Below are 25,778 nucleotides of genomic sequence, written 5' to 3' on the forward strand. Positions count from 1 at the left end.
CTGCTAGGAAATAGTCTATGGGTTATTTTCTAATTACTGAAGTGAATCTTATAATCTCTACTGAAAATCTTTAAGAATTCATTACAATGGATCCAGTTGTTTTCTTCTTACCTGCTTAATGATTGCTGCCTCTCATGCCTTGCCAAAGGTGAAACAGTTTGAATATGTCCATTTTTCTTCAAAAGGGCTTGTTACACTTCGGAATTCAGTTCACCTGGTTGGTTTGCCAACTCGGCTCATTTATTAAAGATGGCTTCAAAAGATGTTATGCCTTTTTTGCATTTTTAGAGTGGGAGTTAACGTTCTCTTGTGGTATTCTATCTGTATCCTAAGCTGAATTGTCCTTATACCTGAAATCGTTTAATGTGGAATTAATGATTATCTTTTGAAGATTTAAATTTTGACTGGTGGTACTGTTGACTTTCATTACTCACATCTGGTTCTGTTCTAATTCTTTTGATTTTTCATTGTTTGGATCTCAAGTTGTCTCCTAGTTCTTATGCACATATCTGAGTAAAGATACATATTTAAGTTAACACAGCCTGTGTGATGAATCATTAGGTCTCGTTGAAAATTTTTTATTCAATTTCAGAGTCTGGTTTTGATAAAATGTTTGTCTGTGTTCTCTTGTTCAGTTGATACCAATCTTTCCTTCCTATCTCCCCCACCTCCCTTTTGGAAAATATTTGGGATGGGATGTTTCAGATTCCAAAATGATCTTAACCTCTAAATTTTCTACTTAAAGTGTGTTTAGTCTGAAAAATTATTATCAGCCATAAAGTACTCAGGAAATAGTACCCAGAGGGATTGGGGGCAGGAGGAGAAGGGGACGACAGAGGATGAGGTAGCTGGATGGCATCACTGACTCAATGAACATGAATCTGAGTGAACTCAGGGAGTTGGTGATGGACAGGGAGGCCTGACGTGCTGTGATTCATGGGATTGCAAAGAATTGGACACGACTGAGCGACTGAACTGAACTGAACATAAATAGTACTTAGTCCTGACCAACTCTTTGCCACCCATGGACTGCAGCCTACCAGGCTTCCCTGTCCTTAACCATCTTTTGGAGCTTGCTCAAACTCATGTCCTTTGAGTCAGTGATGCCATCTAGCCATCTCATCCTCTGTCGTCCCCTTCTCCTCTTGCCTTCAATCTTTCCCAGTATCAGGGTCTTTTCCAGTGAGTCAGCTCTTTGCAACAGGTGGCCAAAGTAGTGGAGCTTCAGCATGAATCCTTCCAATGAATATTCAGGGTTGATTTCCTTTAGGATTGGCTGGTTGGATCTTCTTGCAGTTCAAGGGACTCTCAGAAGTCTTCTCCAAGCCCGTAGTTCAGAAACATCAGTTCTTCCGCACTCAGCTTTCTTTATGGTCCAACTCTCACATAGTGTCTTGATGACTGGTAAAAGACTGAGTTGAGACTTTATGAGCTGGTCTTTTCAAAGGCAGACTGTGCCTGCTCATCAGGTACTAAAATTTGAGTGAATGGATTGGCATTTTGATTTTTGAGTAAAACCTACTTTTGCTACTGTGGTATTAATGTCTATTTATGATATTAATAGCTTTATGTCTCCTTTTCCTTTCTGATCATGTGAAACTAAATTTTGATTTGCCTCTAAATTTTAGTGGTTTTTTTTTTACCTGTTAGTCTAAACACAGTTTAAATAAACAGTAGTATTTCAGAAGGACCATTGTTGTTGTCAAAGAAATATTTGCCCTTTTGTCCCTGATTGTGTTTTTGCATAGCTACACCTCATTGCAGTCAGCAAGTGATTCATTTTGATTCGCCTCCATTTTGATACTTTGCCTAGAAAAATGGATGACATTGGTGTGTCAAGTGCTCCTCTTGACGTGGCTTTGAGGTGTGTTCTGTCTCTTCACAAGGGATAGAATACGATAGATAGATGAAAGGGTGTTTGGCCAACTTGTAGACCTAGAGAGGTAACCTTACTTTGTCATGCGAGGCAAGGAGAGCAATTTCTGTGAGCACGAAGCTTGTGTTTTGTTTTATAGGAATAAATGTGACACAAACTGTCGTAACCACAGAGAATGAGAAGCAAAAGGTCTTTGGTATCCACTCATTGTTTTTTGGGGGGGCCGGGGGGGCTGAGGTGGGGAGACCATTTAGGGTAAAGCTATGCTTTGAGACCATTGAGGCAACTAGTTATCTTCTAGAAGCACAAGGTATGAAGGAGGTGGAGAATAACAACTGGCATTTGTTGAAGACCTACTATGGAACTCTTATTTGGTGTTTTATAATTCATTTGACCATCATAGCAATGTGTGTGAGGTGATCATATATTCTCATTTAACAGCAAAAATGCCTAAAATCACATAATTATTAGAGTTGGGATTTGGAATCCAGGTTTCCCATGATATATAATAAAACATTTGTGTTTAAAAATAGTTCTAATTCTAGGCACTTAATAACACCACAGCAAAAATTTTCATTGTCTAGTTGCTATGTGTTTTGCTTTTGTATTACTACACATATTTAATTGTATTAAAATTACAAAAATGCATGTTTATTAGTTTAAATGAAAAGCTCACACATACAAAAGAAAGCACAAGGAAAATAGAAGTAGAAGTCATCTCTTTACCACTTTGTGACAACTGCTGTTAGTATTTTGATGTATATTTGTCCATGCATATATGTGTGTTTCTTTTGTATACTCCCTGAGATCCCACTTAACATCTCTAAATCCCTCTGGATCTCATCTTTATTCTAGACTGAAGGAATCTGGTGGGCTCCTTTCATCATTATCTTTCTGTTAGGTGGTCCTTGACTCTGTCACAGATTCCTGCTCCCATAGGTCATGGCTAGGTTAGCAAGATTAGTGATTTATGAAACCCTTTGTCAAAAAAGATAATGGACAACAATGAGACTGGTGGATATTCTTAAGACTTCCTGAATTATTTAGTACAAATATTTCAGTTGTTTCTATGTTTCTAATGTTTAAATAATATTGCTATGAAAAATAATATTGTAGATAAATTTTTACCTCATTTTGTTTTTTTCTCTAAGTTATTTGAAGAGGAGTTGCTAGGACAAAGGCTATGTACCTTTTTTAAGATTTTTGATACTGCCAAATTTCTGTCCTTGGCAATGAGTTTTGAAATATGCCAGACTTGAATTGTTCAATATTTATTTTTATTAGATTTTAATTGACAATTATTTTATGAATTTAATATACAGGTAACTAAATAAGATGGAGATAAAGTGCCTTCAGCTTTGAATAGAAAATTATTCATTTAAAACAACCAAAGCAGGCTATAGGAATTCATAAGGAACCTTGGAAAGTACTATCATTCTGCACTGTAAAAAATAAAACAGTTCCTTGCTTGCAGTTAGTTACAAGGTCAAACGTATGTACTTTTAAACTGTTATTTTTTCATCTCATGTTAGGGTAACCCGCAAGTTTCATTTCTAGTTTCATGGGACACCCCCCTAGGCATAACACTGTGTCAAAACAAGACAATAAGTATTCAGTTTGAAGAGAAATAGATGGTGTGGTAAACAGAATAATAGAGCCACCAAGGGTATCTATGCCTTAACTTCTGGAACCAGTAAATATGACTATTAATAGATTATTCAGGTGGGTCCAGTGAGGTCAGGTGAACCCTTAAATGCAAACCTTTCTCCCAGCTAAGGGCAGAAGAGAAAGTCAGTGATTTCAAGCCTGAGAAGGATTTGACAAGCCATTACTGGCTCTGAGGTATATACGACCACATGCAAAGACTGGGAAAAAGTCTCTAGAATTAAGGATAAATGCTAGCAAGGAAATCAGGATCTCAGTCCCATAGCCATAAAAACTGAATTTTCAGTTCGGTTCAGTTGCTCAATCGTGTCCGACTCTTTGCGACCCCATGGACTATAGGACACCAGGCCTCCCTGTCTATCACCAACTCCTGGAGTTTACTCAAACTCATATCCATTGAGTTGGTGATGCCATCCAACCATCTTTACCAACACCCTAAGTGATCTTAGTGCTGGGGTCCAGCCCTGGTGGATCCAGGGTGATTCGAAGATGGAGACGGCGTCGGCATCCTTGGAAAAATACATATTTAATTACAAATATATAGAGAGATTAGAAACGGATAGTGTAGTAGGAAGATTGTGTGGAATAGCATTCATGCTCCAGATGGGAATTCAGCCGGAAAAACAGGGAGCAAGAAAGAAACGACATGGGGGAATCAGTCTTTCTGGAAACTGATCCGATTTCTTTATTTTTGGGTTTGCTTATATACCTTTTGTTACACATAGGGATGAATACAGAGTCACGTGGGGGTCAGCAGTCCTGACCTTTATCAAAATCAGGTGCTTCACATAAATGTATAAAAAAAATGTCTTAGGGATATTACATCATCTTCTGACCATGACTGAGACCTGCTGACATTTTATGATCCTTTCTTTCTGATAACCAAAAAACTTATTTTTTCCAAGGGTGCTTTTTCTTAGACCAGGCACCACCCTCCAAATAAAGTTACATTCCTATAGGGTGAGGGTGTAGTGAGTTACAATCAAGAAAGGAATTTATTTAACCCAAGGTTAACATGATTAATCTTAAAGGTTAATACGTATTTCTCCTATATGCTTAAAGGTTAATGCTTATTTCTCCTATATGCTAGTTATATTCATTATAAGGGCAGGGAATATGGAGATTTAGCAGCAAACGTCAGCCCAACAAATAAAAATCCTTTCACCAATGTTCCCCTTAAGATCTATTTAGTCTTAAGATAGTGATAAAGTTACATTTTCACATAGCAAGGACACAGTGATTTATAACAAAGTACAGTAATCTATTACAAAAGAGAAAATTCATTAACTCAAAAAGTCTAGTATTGCTAACATCAAAAACTACTTTATTTCCTTTTCTATATTCCAAATACATTGATTAATATATTCCCAGGTGCCTAAGGATATGGAGGCCTGGCGGCAATCATTGACTCAAGAAGAAGAAAAAGCCCTATGCTAATTAAGACTCTCAAAATACTCCAAAACTCTCTGTGCTGTTTATGGTTGAGAGATAGTAAACAATCATGAGTATGGATAATCCTGTCACACAAGCTAGTCTGTCAGCAGAGAGGTTTGACCTGAGACATCCTTGTCCCACCCAGGGCAGGGAATTAGCAGCAATTATTGACACAACAAATGAAAAACCCTTCACCAATATAATTCCTAACCAACGCACTATACTAATAATTTCCAACTCCCCCAAAGAATTTGCCTTTAGTAAGTCTAAAACATCTCATGCCTCTCAGGTTGGGAGGCTGTAAACAATCACATGTGGCCAGACGAACCTATACAGGCGGGCTAGATAACCTTCAGAGGAGTCCCTAAGCTGAAACACTCTTGTCACGCCCAGGAATTTTTGTTGTCTTGGAGCTGCACGTTTACTCCTCCGAGAGAAACGGTTATGGGAGAGAGCCCCCCGTAAAGTCGGAGGTGTAGGTGAGAGCATAAAACAGACTCTGGTTTTGGGGTAGATGCTCGGGAACAGGGGGTTTCCTGAGGCTTGATCATGCCTTTGCGTATGCCAAGCCTCCTTCCTCATGACCTTTGCCATGGGCGGAGTTCCTCAGTCTCCAGAAAGGAACACCTGCTGGCACTTTAATTTCAGTCTTGAGAATTTAGTTGTACCATACTCTGCTTAGATAGCTGACCCACTGAAACTGATGTGTGGGTGTTGTTTTAAACCACTGAGTTTCTAATTCTTTACAACAGCAATCAGTTCAGTTCAGTCACTCAGCTGTGTTCAACTCTTTGCGACCCCATGGATTGCACCACGCCTCCCTGTCCATCACCAGCTCCCAAAGCTTGCTCAAAGTCATATCCATTGAGTTGGTGATGCCATCCAACCATCTCATCCTCTGTTGACCCCTTCTCCTCTGCCTTCAGTCTTTCCCAGCATCAGGGTCTTTTCAAATGAGTTGGTTTTTCACATCAGGTGGCCAAAGTGTTGGGAGTTTCAGCTTCATCATCAGTCCTTCCAATGAACACTCAGGACTAATCTCCTTTAGAATGGACTGGTTGGATCTCCTTGCACTCCAGTACCACAGTTCAGAAGAATCAATTCTTTGGCACTCTGCTTTCTTTATAGTCCAACTCTCACATCCATACATGACTACTGGAAAAACCATAGCCTTGACTAGACAGACCTTTGTTGACGAAGTAATGTCTCTGCTTTTTAATATGCTGTCTAGGTTGGTCATAACTTTTCTTCCAAGGAGCAAGCGTCTTTATAATTTCATGGCTGTAGTCACCATCTGCAGTGATTTTGGAGCCCTCCCCCACAAAATAAAGTCAGCCACTGTTTCCACTGTTTCCCCATCTATTTGCCATGAAGTGATGGAATTGAATGCCATGATGTTAGTTTTTTGAATGTTAAGCTTTAAGCCAACTTTTTCACTCTTCTCTTTCACTTTCATCAAGAGACTCTTTAATTCTTTGCTTTCTGCCATAAGGGTGGTGTCATCTGCATATCTGAGGTTATTGATATTTCTCCCGGCAATCTTGATTCCAGCTTGGGCTTCATCCAGCCCAGGATTTCTCATGATGTACTCTGCATAGAAGTTAAATAAGCAGGGTGACAATATACCACCTTGGCGTACTCCTTTTCCTATTTGGAACCAGTCTGTTGTTCCATGTCCAGTTCTAACTGTTGCTTCCTGACCTGCATACAGATTTCTCAAGAGGCAGGTTAGGTGGTCTGGTATTCCCACCTCTTTCAGAATTTTCCACAGTTTGTTGTGATCCACACTGTCAAAGGCTTTGGCATAGTCAATAAAGCAGAAGTAGATGTTTTTCTGGAACGCTCTTGCTTTTTCGATGATCCAGTGGATGTTGGTAATTTGATCTCTCATTCCTCTGCCTTTTCTAAAACCAGCTTGAACATCTGGAAGTTCACGGTTCGTATTGCTGAAGCCTGGCTTGGAGAATTTTGAGCATAACTTTACTAGTGTGTGAGATGAGTGCAATTGTGCAGTAGTTTGAGCATTCTTTGGCATTGGATTTCTTAGGGATTGGGATGAAAACTGACCTTTTCCAGTCCTGTGGCCACTGCTGAGTTTTCCAAATTTTCTGGCATATTGAGTGCAGCACTTTCACAGCATCATTTTTAGGATTTGAAATAGCTCAACTGCTGTTCCATCACTTCCACTAGCTTTGTTCGTAGTGATGCTTTCTAAGGCCCACTTGTCTTCACATTCCAGGATGTCTGGCTCTAGGTGAGTGATCACACCATTATGGTCATCTGAGTTGTGAAGATCTGTTTTATACAGTTCTGTGTATTCTTGCCACCTCTTCTTAATATCTTCTGCTTCTGTTAGGTCTATACCATTTCTGTCCTTTATTGAGTCCATCTTTGCATGAAATGTTCCCTTGGCATCTCTGATTTTCTTGAAGAGATCTCTAGTCTTTCCCATTCTATTGTTTTCGTCTGTTTCTTTGCACTGATCACTGAGAAAGGCTTTCTTATCTCTCGTTGCTGTTCTTTGGAATTCTGCATTCAAACGGGCAATAGCAATAGGAGACACATACACTGAGTATGGGAAGAAATGTAACCAAATCATTTCTTTTTTACTAGAATAAAGGATCCATAATTCTGCTTATTCATCTATGACATTAAAAGTAGTATGAATCAAGCTGAAAAATTGACAGCCATCATAAAAGAATAATTAGTAACTACCAGGAAGTTTGTAACTGATTGTGTTGTTTGCTTAAACTATTATCTTACTACCCAATGATTATTAAGGTCTCCATGTATTTCACTGTTGTTCATTCATTGTTATTTTTATGCATATTATGTAAAAATACATGAATCTAGTTTTTCTGTTAATGTTATGGTAGTTTTCTAATGTTATTACATAATCTTAACAAGTATCATTTCTTATACTTTAGTAACATTCTATCATTTCAGTCTGCCATGCTTTAGCATCTCCTTGCTTATCTCTGATATTCATTGTTTTTTTCTATGGTTGTCGTACTCCTTGTGTTGAACAATTTCAGGGAAAATAAATATCTAAGTCAAACCATAAAAGGGGTTTTCATATGATAATTATATTTAGTAAATTCACACTGAATAATTTTTTTCCTAAAAGTGCTGTATTTTAAAGATGGTAATGGTTTTCATCAGCATATTCTACATCTGGCTGTCACTTAACCTATTCTTGGCTTAAAAATAAGATTTGGCATACCGTAATGATATAAGATTTTCCTTTGATATTGAAATTTGAAGTTTTGAGTAGTAGTTAGTAATGAGCAGAATTTTAAGCCTTTTGAGTTGTAATATTGTTGTATAGTTGCTAAGTCATGTTTGAGTCTTTTGTGACCCTTATGAACTGTAGCTTACCAGTCTCCTCTGTCCTTGGGAATTCACAGGCAAGAAGACTAGAGCAGGTTGCCATTTCCTTCTCCAGGGGATCTTCCCAACCTAGGGGTTGAACCCACGTGGAAGATCCCCTGGAGAAGGGAAAGGCTACCCACTCCAGTATTCTGTCCTGGAGTATTCTGTAGACTGATAGTCCATGGGGTCTCAAAGAGTCAGACAGGACTGAGTGACTTTCACTTTACTCTTTACTCCTGCATTGGCAGGAAGATTCTTTACCACTGAGCCCTTGAGGGAAGCCCTCAGGGAAGCCCTTGAGTTGTAATAAATATATGTAAAATCAATTTTGGAGACAATAGTGGGTGTTATGTTATCTTTGAAGTCATCAGTAATAATAGTGTATGTACTATAGTATACAGTAATGTTTCTTATTCATTTACTTATTCACTTGACAGATATTTTTTGAATAGCAACTATATGCCAGACACTATCATATAGACATAGAGTACAGTACTGAACAAAACAGTGAAGCCTCTGCTCTCATGGGGCTTCCCAGGTGACGCAGCGGTAAAGAATCTGCCTGCCGATACAAGAGATGCAAGAGACTTGAGTTCGATCCCTAGGTCAGGGATATTCCAATATTCTTGCCTGGAAAAATCCATGGACAGAGGAGCCTGGTGGGCTACAGTTCGTGGGGTTGCAAAGAGTCAAGACACAACTGAGCATGCCTGTGCTCTGCTCTCATGGAGAAACAGAATGTGTGTTTATGTGTGTGTAGTGGGGGTTTTTACAGGGAAACAATAAAGAACATACATTGTATCAGCTAGATAAGTGCTTTGAAGTAAAATATAGAGGAAATGAAGATAGAGAATGACAAATGGGTTTGTATTTTAGATACCTAAGAATGAAATTAAAAGATGCTTACTCCTTGGAAGAAAAGTTATGACCAACCTAGATAGCATGTTGAAAAGCAGAGGTGTTACTTTGCCAACAAAGGTCCGTCCAGTCAAGGCTATAGTTTTTCCAGTGATCATGTATGGATGTGAGAGTTGGATTGTGAAGAAAGCTGAGCACTGAAGAATTAATGCTTTTGAACTGTGATCTTGGAGAAGACTCTTGAGAGTCCCTTGGACTGCAAGGAGATCCAACCAGTCCATGCTGAAGGAGATCAGCCCTGGGATTTCTTTGGAAGGAATGATGCTAGAGTGGAAACTCCAGTACTTTGGTCACCTCATGTGAAGAGTTGACTCATTGCGAAAGACTGTGATGCTGGGAGGGATTGGAGGCAGGAGGAGAAGGGGACGACAGAGGATGAGATGGCTGGATGGTATCACTGACTCGATGGAAATGAGTCTGAGTGAACTCCAGGAGTTAGTGATGGACAGGGAGGCCTGGCGTGCTGCGATTCATGGGGTCACAAAGAATCAGATGCAACTGAGCAACTGAACTGAACTGAAGAATGAAAATATTGGTTGAAATCCACAGAGGGATGGAAGGAAACTACTTCAGTAATATAAAGAAATAATGAAGTAAATAGTTTATTAAATGTAATTTTCATTTGTGATATTCCATAAAAGGGTATTTCTTACATAAATTTAAATTTAACCTGTAAAGTACTCAGACTTTCCTTATTCTTTTAATAACTAGCTTTGGTTGGGAATGTTTGTTAATTTGACATATTTTATTGATTCTACCTTGTTTTATTTTGGTGGGTTGCATCATGATACTGATTCTCTATGTTAAGATATTAATTTTTCCTTGGGATATTGTAGTTAGTCCATAGACACCCAGAAATGCCTGACATTGATTTTATAGAGGTGGAAAGCACATATATTGTCTTTAGTTAGTAAAGGTAAATTATTTTAGAAGAGTAGAGAGATATCAAATAAACCATTTTCTGATGTCTGTATCATCAACATTTATAATTAAAATATTTTCAAATATATAACTTTATTCACTAATCATTGATAAATTTTTCTGCCTATAAAATAGGGGAAGTAACTTTAAAGACAATAAGATTGATATAGATAGATGGAAAAGATAAGTGTATTTTGTGGCACAGGAGATGAATAAGAATTTCAAGTCCTGAAATTTAGACAAGATTTATGAAAGAAAAATACTGCTTCAAACAAAGGAAATGTTACTTTCAAATGGTTTCTCTCTTTCTGTTTCTCCCTCCCTCTTTTTTAGAAAATCTGAAGTAATGATTATGGATGACTTAGAAACCTTTATTTTACAAAATATCTAATTTTGTAGGATCAGTCAATAGTGTATTTATATAAAATGTTAGGATTTATAATATTAAGGAACAACTCCAAGTGACACTATATTTAAACTTCATATCTAGTATTCTTTGTAATATTTTTGGAACTAGTGTTATTTTTGCTAAAATAGTTTTTTTCCTAAAGATATAATTTATGCAAAATTTTCAACATATGCTTTAAAAAACAGAAGTACTTGAGAATAGGGTTTATCCTTTTTATCTTACTAAGAGTCAGGTGTAAAGCCTGACAGTTTTCCAAAGAATTTGTTAGTACATGAATAAAAAATAATTGGGAAATTTCCAAGTGGTCATTTTATATGTTAACACTGCCTTATTTTTTTTCTTCTTGGCTTATAGAAATGATCCAGGCCTATATATGAATTACTTTGTTGAATCAAAGGAAACATTGAATAATGAGTGGTGCAGCTTTGGGACTCGAGATTGTTTTTGTCTTTTTCCTGGCGTTATTCCTACTTCATCGATATGGAGACTTTAAGAAGCAGCATAGACTTGTCATTGTTGGAACACTGCTAGCTTGGTATCTCTGCTTTCTGATTGTGTTTATTCTCCCTCTGGATGTTAGTACGGTAAGAGGTGAAACTAATTTTCACAATTTAAAAGGCAGTTGTAATCAGACAGCATGTTTGAGATATGTTTTTTTTCTTTATATAAAAGTTAAACTTATATTTTAAGCAAGTGTTAATCATATGAATTTGATCACTAAAAAGCATAGCCAGGAAGGTAATTTTGGGTAAAGAGCTTGATACATTCCAATATCCCTTAAGTACTTGGTAACTTTTTGGTTTTCATTTTTAAACCATGCCTTTATTGCTTTAGACAATATACAACCGGTGCAAACATGCTGCTGCAAACTCAAGCCCTCCTGAGGGTAGCAACATGACAGGATTGTATGCAACTGCTACCCCAATCCCAAGGTACTTTCTTCCTTTTTAAAAAAAAATGTTGTAGGGGGCAATTTGTTTAAAAATTGTCAGTTTTAGCATCTGGGTTTTATATTTATAACTTTATCCTCATTCTCTACTCACCTCCCTTCTTCATCCTTCGCTAATAGACTTTTCATTACCTGTATCCTATTTAAATTTTAATCTTGAATACATTTTAAATATTTATTGGCATTCAAGACCTCTCAGCAGATGCTAATAGAAACTTGGAGAAGACCTGATTTTTTTAGTTCTTTATTAAGAATAGATTTCCAAAAGCTGTTTTTCCAATCCAGTAAAAAAAAAATGGGGTGTGCATTTTCTTGTTTTCCTAATTTACAAGGTTGTAATGAAGGAAGAGGAGGTTATTCCATACATAGGATATTCCTTTGATATATGCGCATCCTTTAAAAACATTATGGTTTTAGACTGAGCATAAAGTGCAAATTATCAAAAGGTTATATTGAATTCATATCAAACTTCCCAGTAAAAAACTAATAAGTATTGGCTATAGGAAATGGCAACCCACTCCAGTATCCTTGCCTGGAAAATCTCATGGACAGAGGAACCTGGTGGATTGCAGTCCATGGGGTCGCAAAGAGTCGTGCACGACTGAGCGACGAACACACGTAGTTTTTACTAGTGCTTTAAGTAATATTATATACTTCTTTATGCAGCTTTTACGGAGAAGGCAATGGCACCCCACTCCAGTGCTCTTGCCTGGAAAATCCCATGGACGGAGGAGTCTGGTGGGCTGCAGTCCATGGGATCGCTGAGTTGGACATGACTTAGCGACTTCACTTTCTTGCATTGGAGAAGGAAATGGCAATCCACTCCAGTGTTCTTGCCTGAAGAATCCCAGGGACGGGGGAGCCTGGTGGGCTTCCGTCTATGGGGTCGCACAGAGTCGGACATGACTGAAGTGACTTAGCAGCATGCAGCTTTTATTTATTTATTTTAAAATCAAAGCTAGATAAGGGTGAATTTTAAATGTAGTAGTTATTCCCTTTTGAAGCACCACTGTGGAGTGTTGGAAGCCCTTGGACTGAAGAATAGCTTTACAATTTAGGAATGCTGACTATTACTGAAAGAATCTATGGTCAGATAAACATGTTTTCAGAAAATTCAAACAGAATTATGTATAGATGCTAGGATCTGTCTCCATAGGACATATGCTATAGTGACTGATAAGTTAGGGTTCCAGTTTCTAGGACTTAATCACCTGATAACCTTTATTTCTTGCCACCATAACCAACCCAATGAAGTGAGTGTATATTTTAAAGGTAATCATCTCAAGAGTTTGATTTCATAATGCATTTACTTTTAAAGCTGTCACTTCATTAGTCTATTAGTACATTATATCCTCTTTTTATTAAAAGACTTAAAAAAATTGAAAATTTAAATGCATTCCTCCTTAAAAGAGTTTTGTTCCCTTTGTGGGTTTTTTGACAGTTTTGAATTTTAATTTTCTATAAAATTTTACAAGATAGAATCCATAATTTAAAGCTGAATGTAAGTGAACTTTGCCAACACAAATTAATTGTGCAGTTCATTTAAGTAGCATTTGATTAATTGGTTTTAAATTGTTATTAGCCAACATCCGTGTTTCAAGCCATGGAGTTACATTCCTGATGGAATCATGCCAATTTTCTGGAGAGTAGTATATTGGACTTCACAATTTTTAACATGGTAAGTGGTGGTGAAGGATAAAATTTTCAATATTTGGGCTAAATTTTAAAAAGGGATTATTTTTTCAGTGAACTTTCATATTTTAGAACTTATTTATGTATATTTTCCCTTAAATCTATATGCTTTCTCCCCTCATTCAGGTTTGTCTTATCTTAAAAGGAATGAAAAGAAATAAATAAACAAGAAATAGAAAACAGAGACAAAAAATTCTCCTTGTCACCATTTCTTCTTCGTTACTGCCTTCTTTCTGGACTTTCTTCAATTCAGTTTTCTTCAAGCCCCGTTATTATGTGAAACTGGTCTCTTGCTAAGGTCATCGTTAACCCCTGGTTTTCTGTATGCTTAGTACAAACTTCTGGATTTCCTTTAAATGCTCCATTTCTGTGGCCCATTTTCTAAATGTTGGTGTTCCCAAGGGTTCCATCTTTGGTCATCTTGTTATCTGACTCTCCCTGAATAACTGTAATTTATAGCCATGGTTTCATTAACCTGTGATGCATTCCAAATCTTTTTTTTTTTTCTACCCTATATCTTTGTCTTTCTGCTGTGCTCCAGACTCATTCATACTTTTTCCACTGCCTATTGAGCATTTTATAATAAATATAATACAAGTAAACTGGAGGTGGAGAACATGGCAAGAGAAAAATCACACAGCAGAGTATAGCATGCCTGTAGCATGCACATTGAACTTGGCTAGTTCTTCAACATTGCCAAACTTTGACCCTTTAAGTTTCTCATCTGTTTGCTCTTCATTCTCCACAGCAAATCTTTCCAGTTATTGCAAATCTCAGCAGTGATTGTGACTCTCTCTTACATCCTAGAAACAGCCACTTTCTCTCCTTGCAGATGACTTTACTTTCTGCCATCCAGTGAAAAACGAATCGTCAGATGGCACCTCTTTTCAGCTGCTCACCAACAAAGCTATCTACTTATCCTTTCTTTCCTTCCCTCCAAGAATGTAAGAGTCATTCTTAAAGTTAATCCCTCTTCCTGAAATAATGGACCTATCTCCTTCAGCTCTTGTTAGAAAATTCGAGTCAGAGCCCTTTCCAACTTTCTGTCTTCCCCTCGATGATCTACTCATCACTGCTGTAATTTTTTAGAGAGACTTTTTTAAAAGCATAAATTAGTACAGAAAATCCCACAGACTGTATTTAGTTTGACTTTTCTTCAAAGTGAATATACCCATATAATGAGCACTCAGATTGTGATATAGAACATTAATAATATCCCCAGAAGCTTCCCACATACCTCTCTCCCAGTCATTACACTCCCCAAAGGTAACACATGCTTCTGACTTCTGTTACCATAGATTAGTTTTGCCTGCTTTTTCAGCTTTATAAATATGGACTTATACAGTATGTACCTTTTTGCTTCTCTTGTCGCTCATATAATTTGGAAGATTCTTCTGTGTTGTATGTCTCAGTATTCTTTTTTTTTTTTAATTTCTGTGAAGGTTTCTACTTATTGAATATACCATAATTTATCCTACATAGCCAAACTTCTAGAATTGTCTGCATTTTGTGTCTCCATTTGCTCACTGCTTATTCTTTCCACAAGCCACTGGACCCTGTTTCCTGTTCTCCCTTCTCCACTTACACATACAGGCTCTTAATTTATTGACCTCTTGGCACCCTTTGATTTTACTGTTTCCTCTCTCTACTTTCAAACACTTTCTTCTCCATGTACTTCTTTGTTGTCTTCCATAATTCTTGACTGTTCCCTCAGTCTCCTTTGTTGGCTTTTCCTTCTGTTTGTCTGCCTTTCATTTAAAAGTTGATATTTTTGAGGCGTCAGTCTCAGATCTTTCCTTCTCATTCATTCTATGTATATACACCCTTCCAGATCTCATCTACTGATGTTATTTCAGTACCATTGATATGATGATGACTCCAAATCTATCTGTATTTCTGTTCTTTCTCTTGAATTCTGAAACTGAATGGCCAGCTACTTCCTGTGCAGCTCCTTTAGGATGTATCCAGGACACTTTTCCCTGACATTTGGGCTTCCCTGTGGCTCAGTCAGTTGGTAAATAGTCTACCTGTGATGCAGGAGACCCGGATTCAATCCCTGGGTCGGGAAGATCCTCTGAAGAAGAAAATGGCAACCCACTCCATTATCTTTGCCTGGGAAAGCCTGTGGACAAAGGAACCTGGCAGGCTACAGTCCATGGCGTTCCCAGAGTCGAACGACTGAGGGACTAGACCTACCTTTACTTCAAAATCAGTATGCTGACAGCCACCCTTCTCTCCTGCTTAGCACACCACCACCCCTTACCCATTCTAAATAGTTACAGTTTTGTTCCATTTAAGCCCATTCTCCATGTTGAACCCGTATCAGTCCATAGAAAACAAAACTTTGGTCGTGTCTCCCTTCAGTTAAAGAAAATGATTCCTCACTATTCTTTGGATGTAATCTAAATTAATTCAAAAAAGCTTTAAAGGCCTTTTTCAGATTCCTTGTAAGTCAGAGAGTACTGTTGTACTCTCTGTTGATCATTGTTTTTGCTCCCAGGAATATGCTTTTTTCTCCCCAGAATTTAATGTTAGAAAATATTGAGCCCTCTCTTATAGTTTGGTTCAGTGTTATTACTCAAAATCATATTGATTCATGAGAAGAACCACACATTAAAACTGAGATTTAGATGTTTCCAGTGTTTTGAAATTATACAGACATGTCAAGTGTTTTCTAATCATATTTTTTCTAATCATCCAGGATTCTGTTACCTTTCATGCAGTCATATGCAAGATCAGGAGGGTTTTCCATCACTGGGAAGATCAAAACTGCACTAATTGAGAATGCAATCTATTATGGCACCTATTTGCTGATTTTTGGAGCATTTTTAATTTATGTAGCTGTCAACCCACACTTGCACCTAGAATGGTAAGATAAACCATGTTCTTAACATTGTTTCTGTGTACATTTGAATTTTTTAAAATGAAATTTTATTTCATATACAGGTAAACATTTCATTGGGAAACCTACCATGACATGTTTTATGGGTTCCCCCAAAAGAATATCATAATACCCCATATTACTGAGAAGGAAAATATAGAATAACTTCTTTGAATATACATATTAGACAAAGAACTGATGTTTTATCAAAGAGCTATGTTAAAAGTATTAACTCTCATGATTTTTTTCATAGACTTTAAAATTTTGCATATGACTAAATACCTGGATTTATTTTTCATTGTAAGTTGTGAATATTTTCTTTTGTTCTGATTATAATATGAGGGCCTATTTCTCTTTAACTTTAGATTTGTCATTAAAATAAAGTTGAAATCTGTGTTATACTTGTTATGTATTATGATATGTGTGAAGAGTCATATCTGAAAAGTTTAGGAATAGAGTAGTAGTGATTATCCTTACTGTTGGATTCTTGAGATGTGTGTGTGTCTGCTTCAAAACAAAATTTTTTCAGGCTTAAAATTCTTTTCAGTCTTCTCTTGGTTAATATTAAATAAGAAAGTGCCTAATGAAAAATGTATTTTCTTCAGGATAATTTTTGCCATAAATTTTCCTAAGATTCTAATTTTAACTCTAATAGAAGCAGTGTTTGCTGTGTCTATTTCTGCAGTCACACTCTAACTTTTCATTACAACACAGATTATCTACTGTTACTAAAAGAGGAGCTGAGATTTGAAGGTTGAAACTTTTCATATAACATTGGATCTATATTGTAGGGCAGTTGTTTTCTGAAAAACCCTTTAACACTAGTTAGTTTCATTTTATGTTTTTGTTAGAAAAATGTATCACAGCTATCTGCTTATGTTTTCTTTTTCTAAGGAACCAGCTTCAGACAATTGGGATAGCAGCTGCAAATACATGGGGTCTGTTTCTTCTTGTGTTGTTGTTGGGGTATGGCTTGGTAGAAATTCCTCGGTCATACTGGAATGGCGCAAAAAGAGGTTATCTACTCATGAAAACTTATTTTAAGGCAGCCAAATTGATGACAGAGAAAGCAGATGCAGAAGAGACTTTAGAAGATGTTATGGAGGTAAGCAAGTTTAAATGCTGGAGTCAACAGTCATCAAGTTTTAAGTATCACTTTGTGTATACACTGTTGGTTTTGTTGGTGGTGGTGGTGTTAACAGCATACTGGTGGACTTTAGACTGAAAAATTGATGATGTGTAATTCTAAAGAATTTCTCACCCATTCAGATGACTCATTGGCAGTTCAACTTCGTAAGATATCATCTCCATCTTCTAACTGACAAAGATGCAGGGTGAATGTATTTAACAGTGCAGGCTTATGCTTGTTATCCTGGGGTAACTTTTAATAGTTAAAAGTTGAGACTCAAAAAGTGGTCAGAGTTAGATGATAAGTTACATAGTTACTATGACTATAGTAGAAATGAAAATTGCTATTAAAGGTCGGGGTTCTTCCTGAATGTTTGACCCAAAGTAATCCCACCAAGTCTGGAAACCTCTTTAGAGAACAATATTCATGGGAATTTGTATGCCTCAGTTTTGTTTCCTGTGTATAATTTTAATAAGGTACTTCATTTTGCTCACTTGTAATATGCATATAATTTGAACAAATCTCATAAAGTTGTTGAAAGTATAAATTTCAATAATATACACGCAAAATACAACAAAGTACAAAATTTTGCTGTTTAATAATTTAGTTGATTTTAAAAAAGAATGTAGTCACCTCAGATTTTGCTCTTCTGTGAAAATATGCTATTCCAATAATGTTATCTTCAGCTTAAAACCTTATACTAAAGGCTTTCATTCATGTTAGAATAGTCTCCAAGATACTGTAATGTGGCCAATCAAAAAATGATTTGACCCATGTCAAAATCTCAAGCCTTATCTCAAGCCCCTAAAGTCTTCTAACACTGGTCAGCTTTGGTTCCTTAAATTTATTAATGGTGATGATAATAGCAAACATGTAGGCAAACAAATATATAGACTTATAGACGTATTTGCCTATGCCTTTCTGAGCACTTTATGTATATTAATACATTCAATTCTCAAAACAGCCTTATAAGGGAGGTTTTTTATCCTTATTTCCATAAAGGAAAGTGAGACACAGAGAGGGTAAGTTTCCCATGTTCACACAGTTACCGAGTGATGGAGCCAGGCAGGCTGACTCTAGTTCGTGCTTTTATAGGGACAGGCCCTTTTCTGTAAAGGGCCAGATAGTAACTGTTTTAGGCTTTCTGTGCCTTATGCTCTCTGTTGAAACTGCTTCACTGGCTGCTTTAGCATGAAAGCAGCCATACCCAATATGAATGAGCAGTGGATGTGTTCAGATAAGAACAGATGGTAGGCTGGATTGGATCTGTTTTGCCGACCCTTACTCTTAAACATTATGTTCATTGCTTTCTTTGTTCTGTTTTTGAGTGTGGTGTTCCCAGATTCTTGGAACCATCTTTTCTCCATTCACTTTCGCTAATTCCTACTTCATTTTCTGTTCTCAATACAAGTGAGAATTCTTCAGGGAAGCCTTCTCTGGTAGTTTCCTGGGGCTGCCATAACAAAGTACATGAACTGGGTGGTTTAAACAACAGAAATTTTTTGTCTCAGAGGTCTGGGGTGTAAAGTCTAAGATCAAGGTGTCAGCATGGTTGGTTCCTTTAGAGGGCTATAGGGAAATTTGTACCACATCTCCTGTCTTCTGATAGTTAACTGACAATCTTTGATGTTCCTTAGCTTGTAGATCTCTGTCTTCATATTCACATGATATTCTCCCTGTGTGCCTGTGTGTCTAAATTTCCTGTTTATAAGGACACCAGTAAGATTAGGAGCCCACCCCATTCCAGTAAGCCTTTTCTTAATTTAACCAGTTAAAGCTGTGAAAGCCCTATTCCCAGATAAGATTACATTATGAAGTACTGGGTGTTGAGACAACATATGATTTTTGGGGGAACAGAGTTCCAACCCATAACACCTCCCTTGGTTCTCTAAATTCTTAGATACTCAGCAACCATTTTTAAGTGAACAAAAGAATGAATACTGATAAATACTGATTCTTTGATTGTGGTTGAAAATTTTTATGTTGACTTTTCAGCATTTATTTATAAAATGTTAAGAACTGTAGCATTCCTTAGGCGTATGATGGATATTATTATATTTTTCAAAAGAAATTATATTTGGTAATTTTTATACTTGATATATTTGAAAAATTTTCACTGAAGATTTGAATTTTTTACAAAATTTGAAAATTTATATTTATAATAAAATAATTGAAAGATCATTTGATAGCATTCCCCTCAAAAGTTGATATTAAAATTCAGTTCTTTCATATTTAAGGAATATAGATTTCACGAGTTTATTCAAAATTCCTTTACCAAGTATAAATTAAATGCAGTTTATTATTCTAGATCTGTGAACTGGGTGGTTTAAACAACAGAAATTTGGGGAGGAACCTTCAGTATCTTAATAAAGATAGATTTTGTTACTGTTGTTGTTTTTATGTAGAAGTCCTGTACTTAAAAATAGGCTGTGGTAAATTAAGGATTGGAATTGATGCCTTCTTTGCTATTTTAGTATAGGTTTAAGGTGTGAGGGATTTAAAACATTTTAGATAAGAGAAAATTTTCCATGTGAATAAGAAAGCACTTTTTTTATTGAATATATCTGATATAAGTTCAGTTCAGTTCAGTCACTCAGTCGTTAAGCCCAACTCTTTGCGACCCCACGAACTGCAGCACGCCAGGCCTCCCTGTCCATCACCAACTCCCAGAGTTCACCCAAACCCATGTCCATTGAGTTGGTGATGCCATCCAACCATCTCATCCTCTGTCGTCCCCTTCTCCTCCTGCCCTCAATCTTTCCCGGCATCAGGGTCTTTTCAAATGAGTCAGTTCTTCGCATCAGGTGGCCAAAGTATTGGAGTTTCAGCTTTAGCATCAGTCCTTCCAATGAATATTCAGGACTGATTTCCTTTAGGATGGACTGGTTGGATCTCCTTGCAGTCCAAGGGACTCTCAAGAATCTTTTCCAGCAGCACAGTTCAAAAGCATCAATTCTTCGGCACTCAGCTTTCTTTATAGTCCAACTCTCACATCCGTACATGACTACTGGAAAAACCATAGCCTTGACTAGATGCACCTTTGTTGACCATTGTCTCTGCTTTTCAACATGCTGTCTAGGTTGGTCATAACTTTTCATCCAAGGAGTAAGTGTCTTTTCATTTCATGGCTGCAATCACCATCTGCAGTGATTTTGGAGCCCAGCAAAATAAAGTCAGCCACTGTTTCCACTGTTTCCCCATCTATTTCCCATGAAGTGATGGGACCAGATGCCATGATCTTAGTTTTGTGAATGTTGAGCTTTAAGTCAACTTTTTCACTCTCCTCTTTCACCTTCATCAAGAGGCTCTTTAAATTTAAGGTGTACAAAGTGTTAATTTGATCCATTTTTATATCGTAAGAGACACACTTTTCTTAATGGTTGTTTTGCAAATAGCAGGAAGTTCCCCAAAATAAAAGAACTCTGTACCTTTTACCCCCTCCCCCAGTTTATCAGATACGGATTTCTTTGTCTATGTATTTTAAGGAAATTTTGGGTCCTTCCTGTTTTCTGAATGTCTGAAAATTTATAAACTTGTGGAGAAAAATTTTTTTTTATCATTTAATAAATACCTAATATCTTCCTGCCATCTGAAGTGCTATGTGGAACTTGCTATTAGGATACTAACTGTCTAGAGTACAAAATTGTACAGTTCCTCACAGTTTATGGCAAATGCAGTGTAAATGATGCATGCTCTAGTGTTGAGAAGTTTCGCTTCAGAGTAACGATCAGTGGAGATGAAATGGAGAAAGTGAAATATGACCTGGGCCTTGAAGGAAATGTAGAATTTTCATAGCTGACAGCATTCTGCTCAGATATCAGGAGCTTTTTAAACCAAACTAATTAAGCGTAAGATAAAATACAAAGTTTGTAAAGTTTGAAAGATATACAGCCAGGGAGGGCCTTGAAAGTCATACTGAAGTCCAGACTATATTTTGAAAGCAGTGAGGAATCACTGACACCTTGTATATGGTTTAGGATAACCAATCAGATGGAGTTGTGCAGAATAAAGTATGGAATGAAACTATTGATAACTTAGTTTGAGAGAAAACTTGAAATACACTGGTTTTGAATGCATCTTTTAACAGATCACAGTCACCTTTTTAGGGGGTAATTATTAATTATATTTTTCAGCTATCCATAAAATCTCCCAAATATGTTTTATAAAAACCAGTTTAGTGTTTTATGATATGTTTTCCATGGAGTGAATTATGTATATCTTGTGTGTCCATTTCTTTTCTTTGAACCATTAATAAAACTTACAAGCTATGTCAAATCATTCAAAAGAAATGTTTGCTAGATGGCCAGAGGTCACCTCTACCTGCTGTCATTTTTTGAGGCAGATGATTTTGGAGAGGGAAAAACAGGTACTTATTTCCACTGAAAATTGCCTTTTAGTCTGATTAGATGTATTTTGTCTGGTGAAGAGTTGGCTATAATGACACAGGAACGACAGAGTTCAGATTATGTTGAGCTGACTATAATGATACAATAATGACAGAATTCAAATTATGTTATTTTATATGAAGAAAAGAAGCTACTATTTTAAATACTTTCTGCATTTTATAAAAATTATGAACTTTGAAGGAATTTAAACTCATAAGTTATAGCCAATATCAATATTTTATACTTAACTTTTGTATAATAAGCTATTATTATAGCTAAGGAATTTAGAGGAAAATACTTTCATTAATGAAATAAAAACAGACTATAGTTTATATTCAAAGTTATGGTAACAAATCAACAGAACTTTAAGGTAGCTTAGAATGGAAAATTGTAATGATTACTTCAAGCACCTTTTAAAAAGCCAAATCTTTTCATTCTGTTTTTAGGCCTGTTCATTGACCTCAAAATGAACTGCTGCTAAGGCCTTCTGGAGTACTTTGCTCTTACTTTTCAACCTGATCAAGCAGTACTCAGACCATTACTCTCCTTACCTGTTAGTCACTGGATTTCTTTCACTTTCCTGAAACTCCTTGTTCTCTTCTGCTTGGAGACTTTCGTACATGCTGTCCCTCTGTCTGGAATATTCTTACTCTTTCCTTTGGTTGGCTGACTCCAATCCTCAGTTTAGCTTTTTATCTCAGTTTAAATAATCAGTTCATCAGAAAATTTTCCATGTTAGATTATAGAGCAGTTTTCACACCATTTCTGTTTGAATCATACCTGTTTTCTTCACTCAGCTAAGCTCTTTGACAGGAGCAATGTCTGTTGGTACAGATTATTCATGGGTCTGCGTATTTTAAATTTTGGTGGATATTGCTAAGTTATTTTCCAAATAGGTTTTTGACATTTTATTGTATATAGGAGGCCTTTCCCCCTACAGTCTTACCTCATTACAAAATAGCAATTTTTTATAATTTTACAAGAAAACTGTCCTTATTTTTAAAACTTGTATTTTTTTTTAGTGAGATTGAATATTTTTTTCAGTTATTTATTGGCCAGTGGCATTTCTTCTATAGCTTCCCATTTTTCTGTTGATTTTTTAAAATGCTTCATATATTAAGGATAATATTTTTTTCCATATATATTTTATTTTTTCACAGCTTTGTCTATACACCCTATGGTTTCTCTGCCTCCAGTTTTACATCCCTTAAGGCCATTCTCTGCCCTATAATCAGAATGTTCTTTTTAATATCCTGGTTGGTTCACTCTTGCCTCCCAGCCTTTGAACATACTGTTTCTTCTTCCTAGAAAAGTGGTTCCAACTTTTCAAAAATTTCCTGTAGTATTATAGGATATTGTGATTCTTTGAGAACTAGTGCTTCTAAAGATTCCCTTGCCTAATGCCTTCATGCCTTTCTTACTCTTTAAATTGTTTATTTAATTATCTCATCACCACACTGTAATCTTAGTGAAAGACTTACAATACCATGTCTTCCCACTCCACCCTCCAGTATGGACTGTGGTGACCTTTCACCTAGGACAGTGCTGACATATAATGTACTCTTAATCTTAAAAATGTGGAATGAATCATTAGTTGTGACTGCTGAAAGTACTCTGTTGTTGGAAGGGAGCAGGTGCTTTGTGATATTTTTAGCCTGTTCTGCTTCTGGTTTCTTTGCTGCATTTTGGATAATGAGATAATTGAGCTTGAGGAGCAAGGTGGAAGAACAAAGTGTTGTTCTTTTAGAATCGCAAAGTTGGACAGATGGTTCATGAGTTTTTCTAATGCATATTCGTCTTTGTATACCAAATGATAAGGCAGTAAACTTAGAAATATATAGAAAATGTGAGGGTATAGATAAATTTGTTCTATAATTTTATATTTTTATTTTTGTTATTAAGAACTTTTATTCAGAGATGGAACTCTGAGTTTTATATGCTGAGTATAAAATTGTGAGAATATATATAATACCTAGAGCATCCTGATTTGAAACACCTAATCTATAGAAATAGAAATATTTTTATTCCTCTTACTGTTCTTATAGGAAGTTCGTAAAGTGAATGAGAGCATCAAGTATAACCACCCACTGAGAAAATGTGTTGACACAATACTTAAAAAGGTAATTAAATAATATTTTCATCTACTTTCTTTTGAAATATAAATCTACATAATTAATATTATAATAAAAGCATCAGAAAATTATACAGTGTATGATTGATGTCTTCCAGCCTTTTCCATTTTTATGTTAACAGTAAATTAATAGTAATTTGTACATAAAGTTTGTTTGTTATTATATGTTTAACATTATTTATTGGCAGTATTTTCCATTGAAATGTGTCATTAGAGATTATGTTAAATAATGTAAAATTATTGCTGTGACACAGTGATGGAGATGGATGTTTATAGGTTGTAAAAATGTCATTAAATGTAGTCACTAAAAGCATATCTCCTGTAAGAAACTAAACTATGTTTTCAGTAATCACTTTTAAGCAGCTTTGTACATGTTATTTTATAAGCATTTTTCATAAAATAAATGATATTGTAAGATATTTCATATAGATATTTAAAAAGAAACTATACAGTTAAGATTTTGATGCCTTCGTATTGAATTGGAGGTGTTCATATACTTCCAAAAATGATTATTCCATAAATGAGTTTCCCAGTTACCTTCTCAGCAACCATAGAACCACTGAACTATTCCTTTTCCTATGTTTATTTTTAAAGACTTACATGTAAGTCTTTTTTAAATTCAAGTAGCATTGATTTATGACATATCTTAAGTTTTGTGTGTACATTATATTTCTATTTCTATATACCCTATACCATCCTCACCACCAAAATTTATTTTCCATCAGTTACCCATACAGTAGAACCCCTTTACCCATTTTACCCTATCCTTATTACTACTTTTTTCTCCGTATCAGTGTTTGTTTTTATTTAGTTTGGTTTATTCATTTATTTTGTTTTGTTTGTTTATTAGTTTTTTATACTCCACATATGAGTTAAATCATACAGTGTTTTTCTTTATCTGACTTATTTCACTTAGTGTAATACTCTCCAGGTCTATCTGTGTTGCAAATGGCAAGATTTTGCCCTTTTTGATGGCTGAGTAGTAGTCCACTGTGTGTGTGCATGCGTGTGTGTGTGTGCATGCGTGTGTGTGTATGTACACGTATACTGCATCTTCTTTATCTATTCATTCATTGATGGGCACTTAGGTTGTTTCTTGGCTATTATAAATAATGCTGCAGTGATCCTAGGGGTACAGATATCTTTTAGGATTACTATTTTCTTATTCTTTAGATAAAATCCCAGAGGTGAGATAGTTAGATCATATGGTAGTTCTATTCTTAATTTTTTGAGGACTCACCATACTATCTTTCATAGTGGCCTGCATCAATTTACATTCTCACCAATCATGTGTGAGGATTCCATTTTCTCCACACCTTCACCAACACTTGTTATTTCTTATCATTTTGATAATAGCTGATTGACGATTTGCATTTCTCTAAAAATTAGTGATGTTGAACATCTTTTCAAGTACTTGTTGTCCACCTGTATGTCTTCCTTGGGAAATATCATCCATTTAGCTTCTCTGCCCATTTTTCAATCAGATTATTCATTGTTGAATTGTATGAGTTTATATATTTTGTATGCTGCTGCTGCTGCTAAGTTGCTTCAGTCGTGTCCGACTCTGTGCAACCCCATAAACGGCAGCCCACTAGGTTCCTCTGTCTCTGGGATTCTCCAGGCAAGAATACTGGTGTGGGTTGCCATTTCCTTCTCCAATGCATGAGAGCAAAAAGTGAAAGTGAAATCGCTCAGTCATGCCCAACTCTTAGTGACCCCATGGACTGCAGCCTACCAGGCTCCTCCATCCATGGGATTTTCCAGGCAAGAGTACTGGAGTGGCGTGCCATTGCCTTCTCCATATATATTCATCTCTTATTGGATATATCGTTTGAAATTCTTCTCTCATTTGGTAGCTTGTCTTTTCACTTTATTGACGGTTTTCCTTGCTATATAAAAGCTTTTTCAGTTCAGTCGCTCAGTCGTGTCCGACTCTTTGCGACCCCATGAATCGCAGCACGCCAGGCCTCCCTGTCCATCACCATCTCCTGGAGTTCACTCAGACTCAAGTCCATC

The 25,778-nt window shown here is 36.3% G+C and overlaps 1 protein-coding gene across 1 annotated transcript in view; it reads left to right on the plus strand.

The window, feature by feature from the left end:
- Window positions 1-11,005: 11,005 nt before the first annotated feature.
- Window positions 11,006-25,778, plus strand: part of LMBRD2 (LMBR1 domain containing 2) — a 33,432-nt gene continuing 18,659 nt past the window's right edge. The window contains exons 1-6 of the mRNA XM_068990688.1: window positions 11,006-11,179; window positions 11,430-11,527; window positions 13,127-13,222; window positions 15,938-16,105; window positions 17,012-17,222; window positions 23,677-23,751. Coding sequence (XP_068846789.1) covers window positions 11,006-11,179; window positions 11,430-11,527; window positions 13,127-13,222; window positions 15,938-16,105; window positions 17,012-17,222; window positions 23,677-23,751 — 822 coding nt within the window. The remainder of the gene's footprint in view (window positions 11,180-11,429; window positions 11,528-13,126; window positions 13,223-15,937; window positions 16,106-17,011; window positions 17,223-23,676; window positions 23,752-25,778) is intronic.

The sequence above is a fragment of the Capricornis sumatraensis genome, chromosome 18, assembly GCF_032405125.1.
Source record: "Capricornis sumatraensis isolate serow.1 chromosome 18, serow.2, whole genome shotgun sequence".
NCBI lineage: Eukaryota > Metazoa > Chordata > Mammalia > Artiodactyla > Bovidae > Capricornis > Capricornis sumatraensis.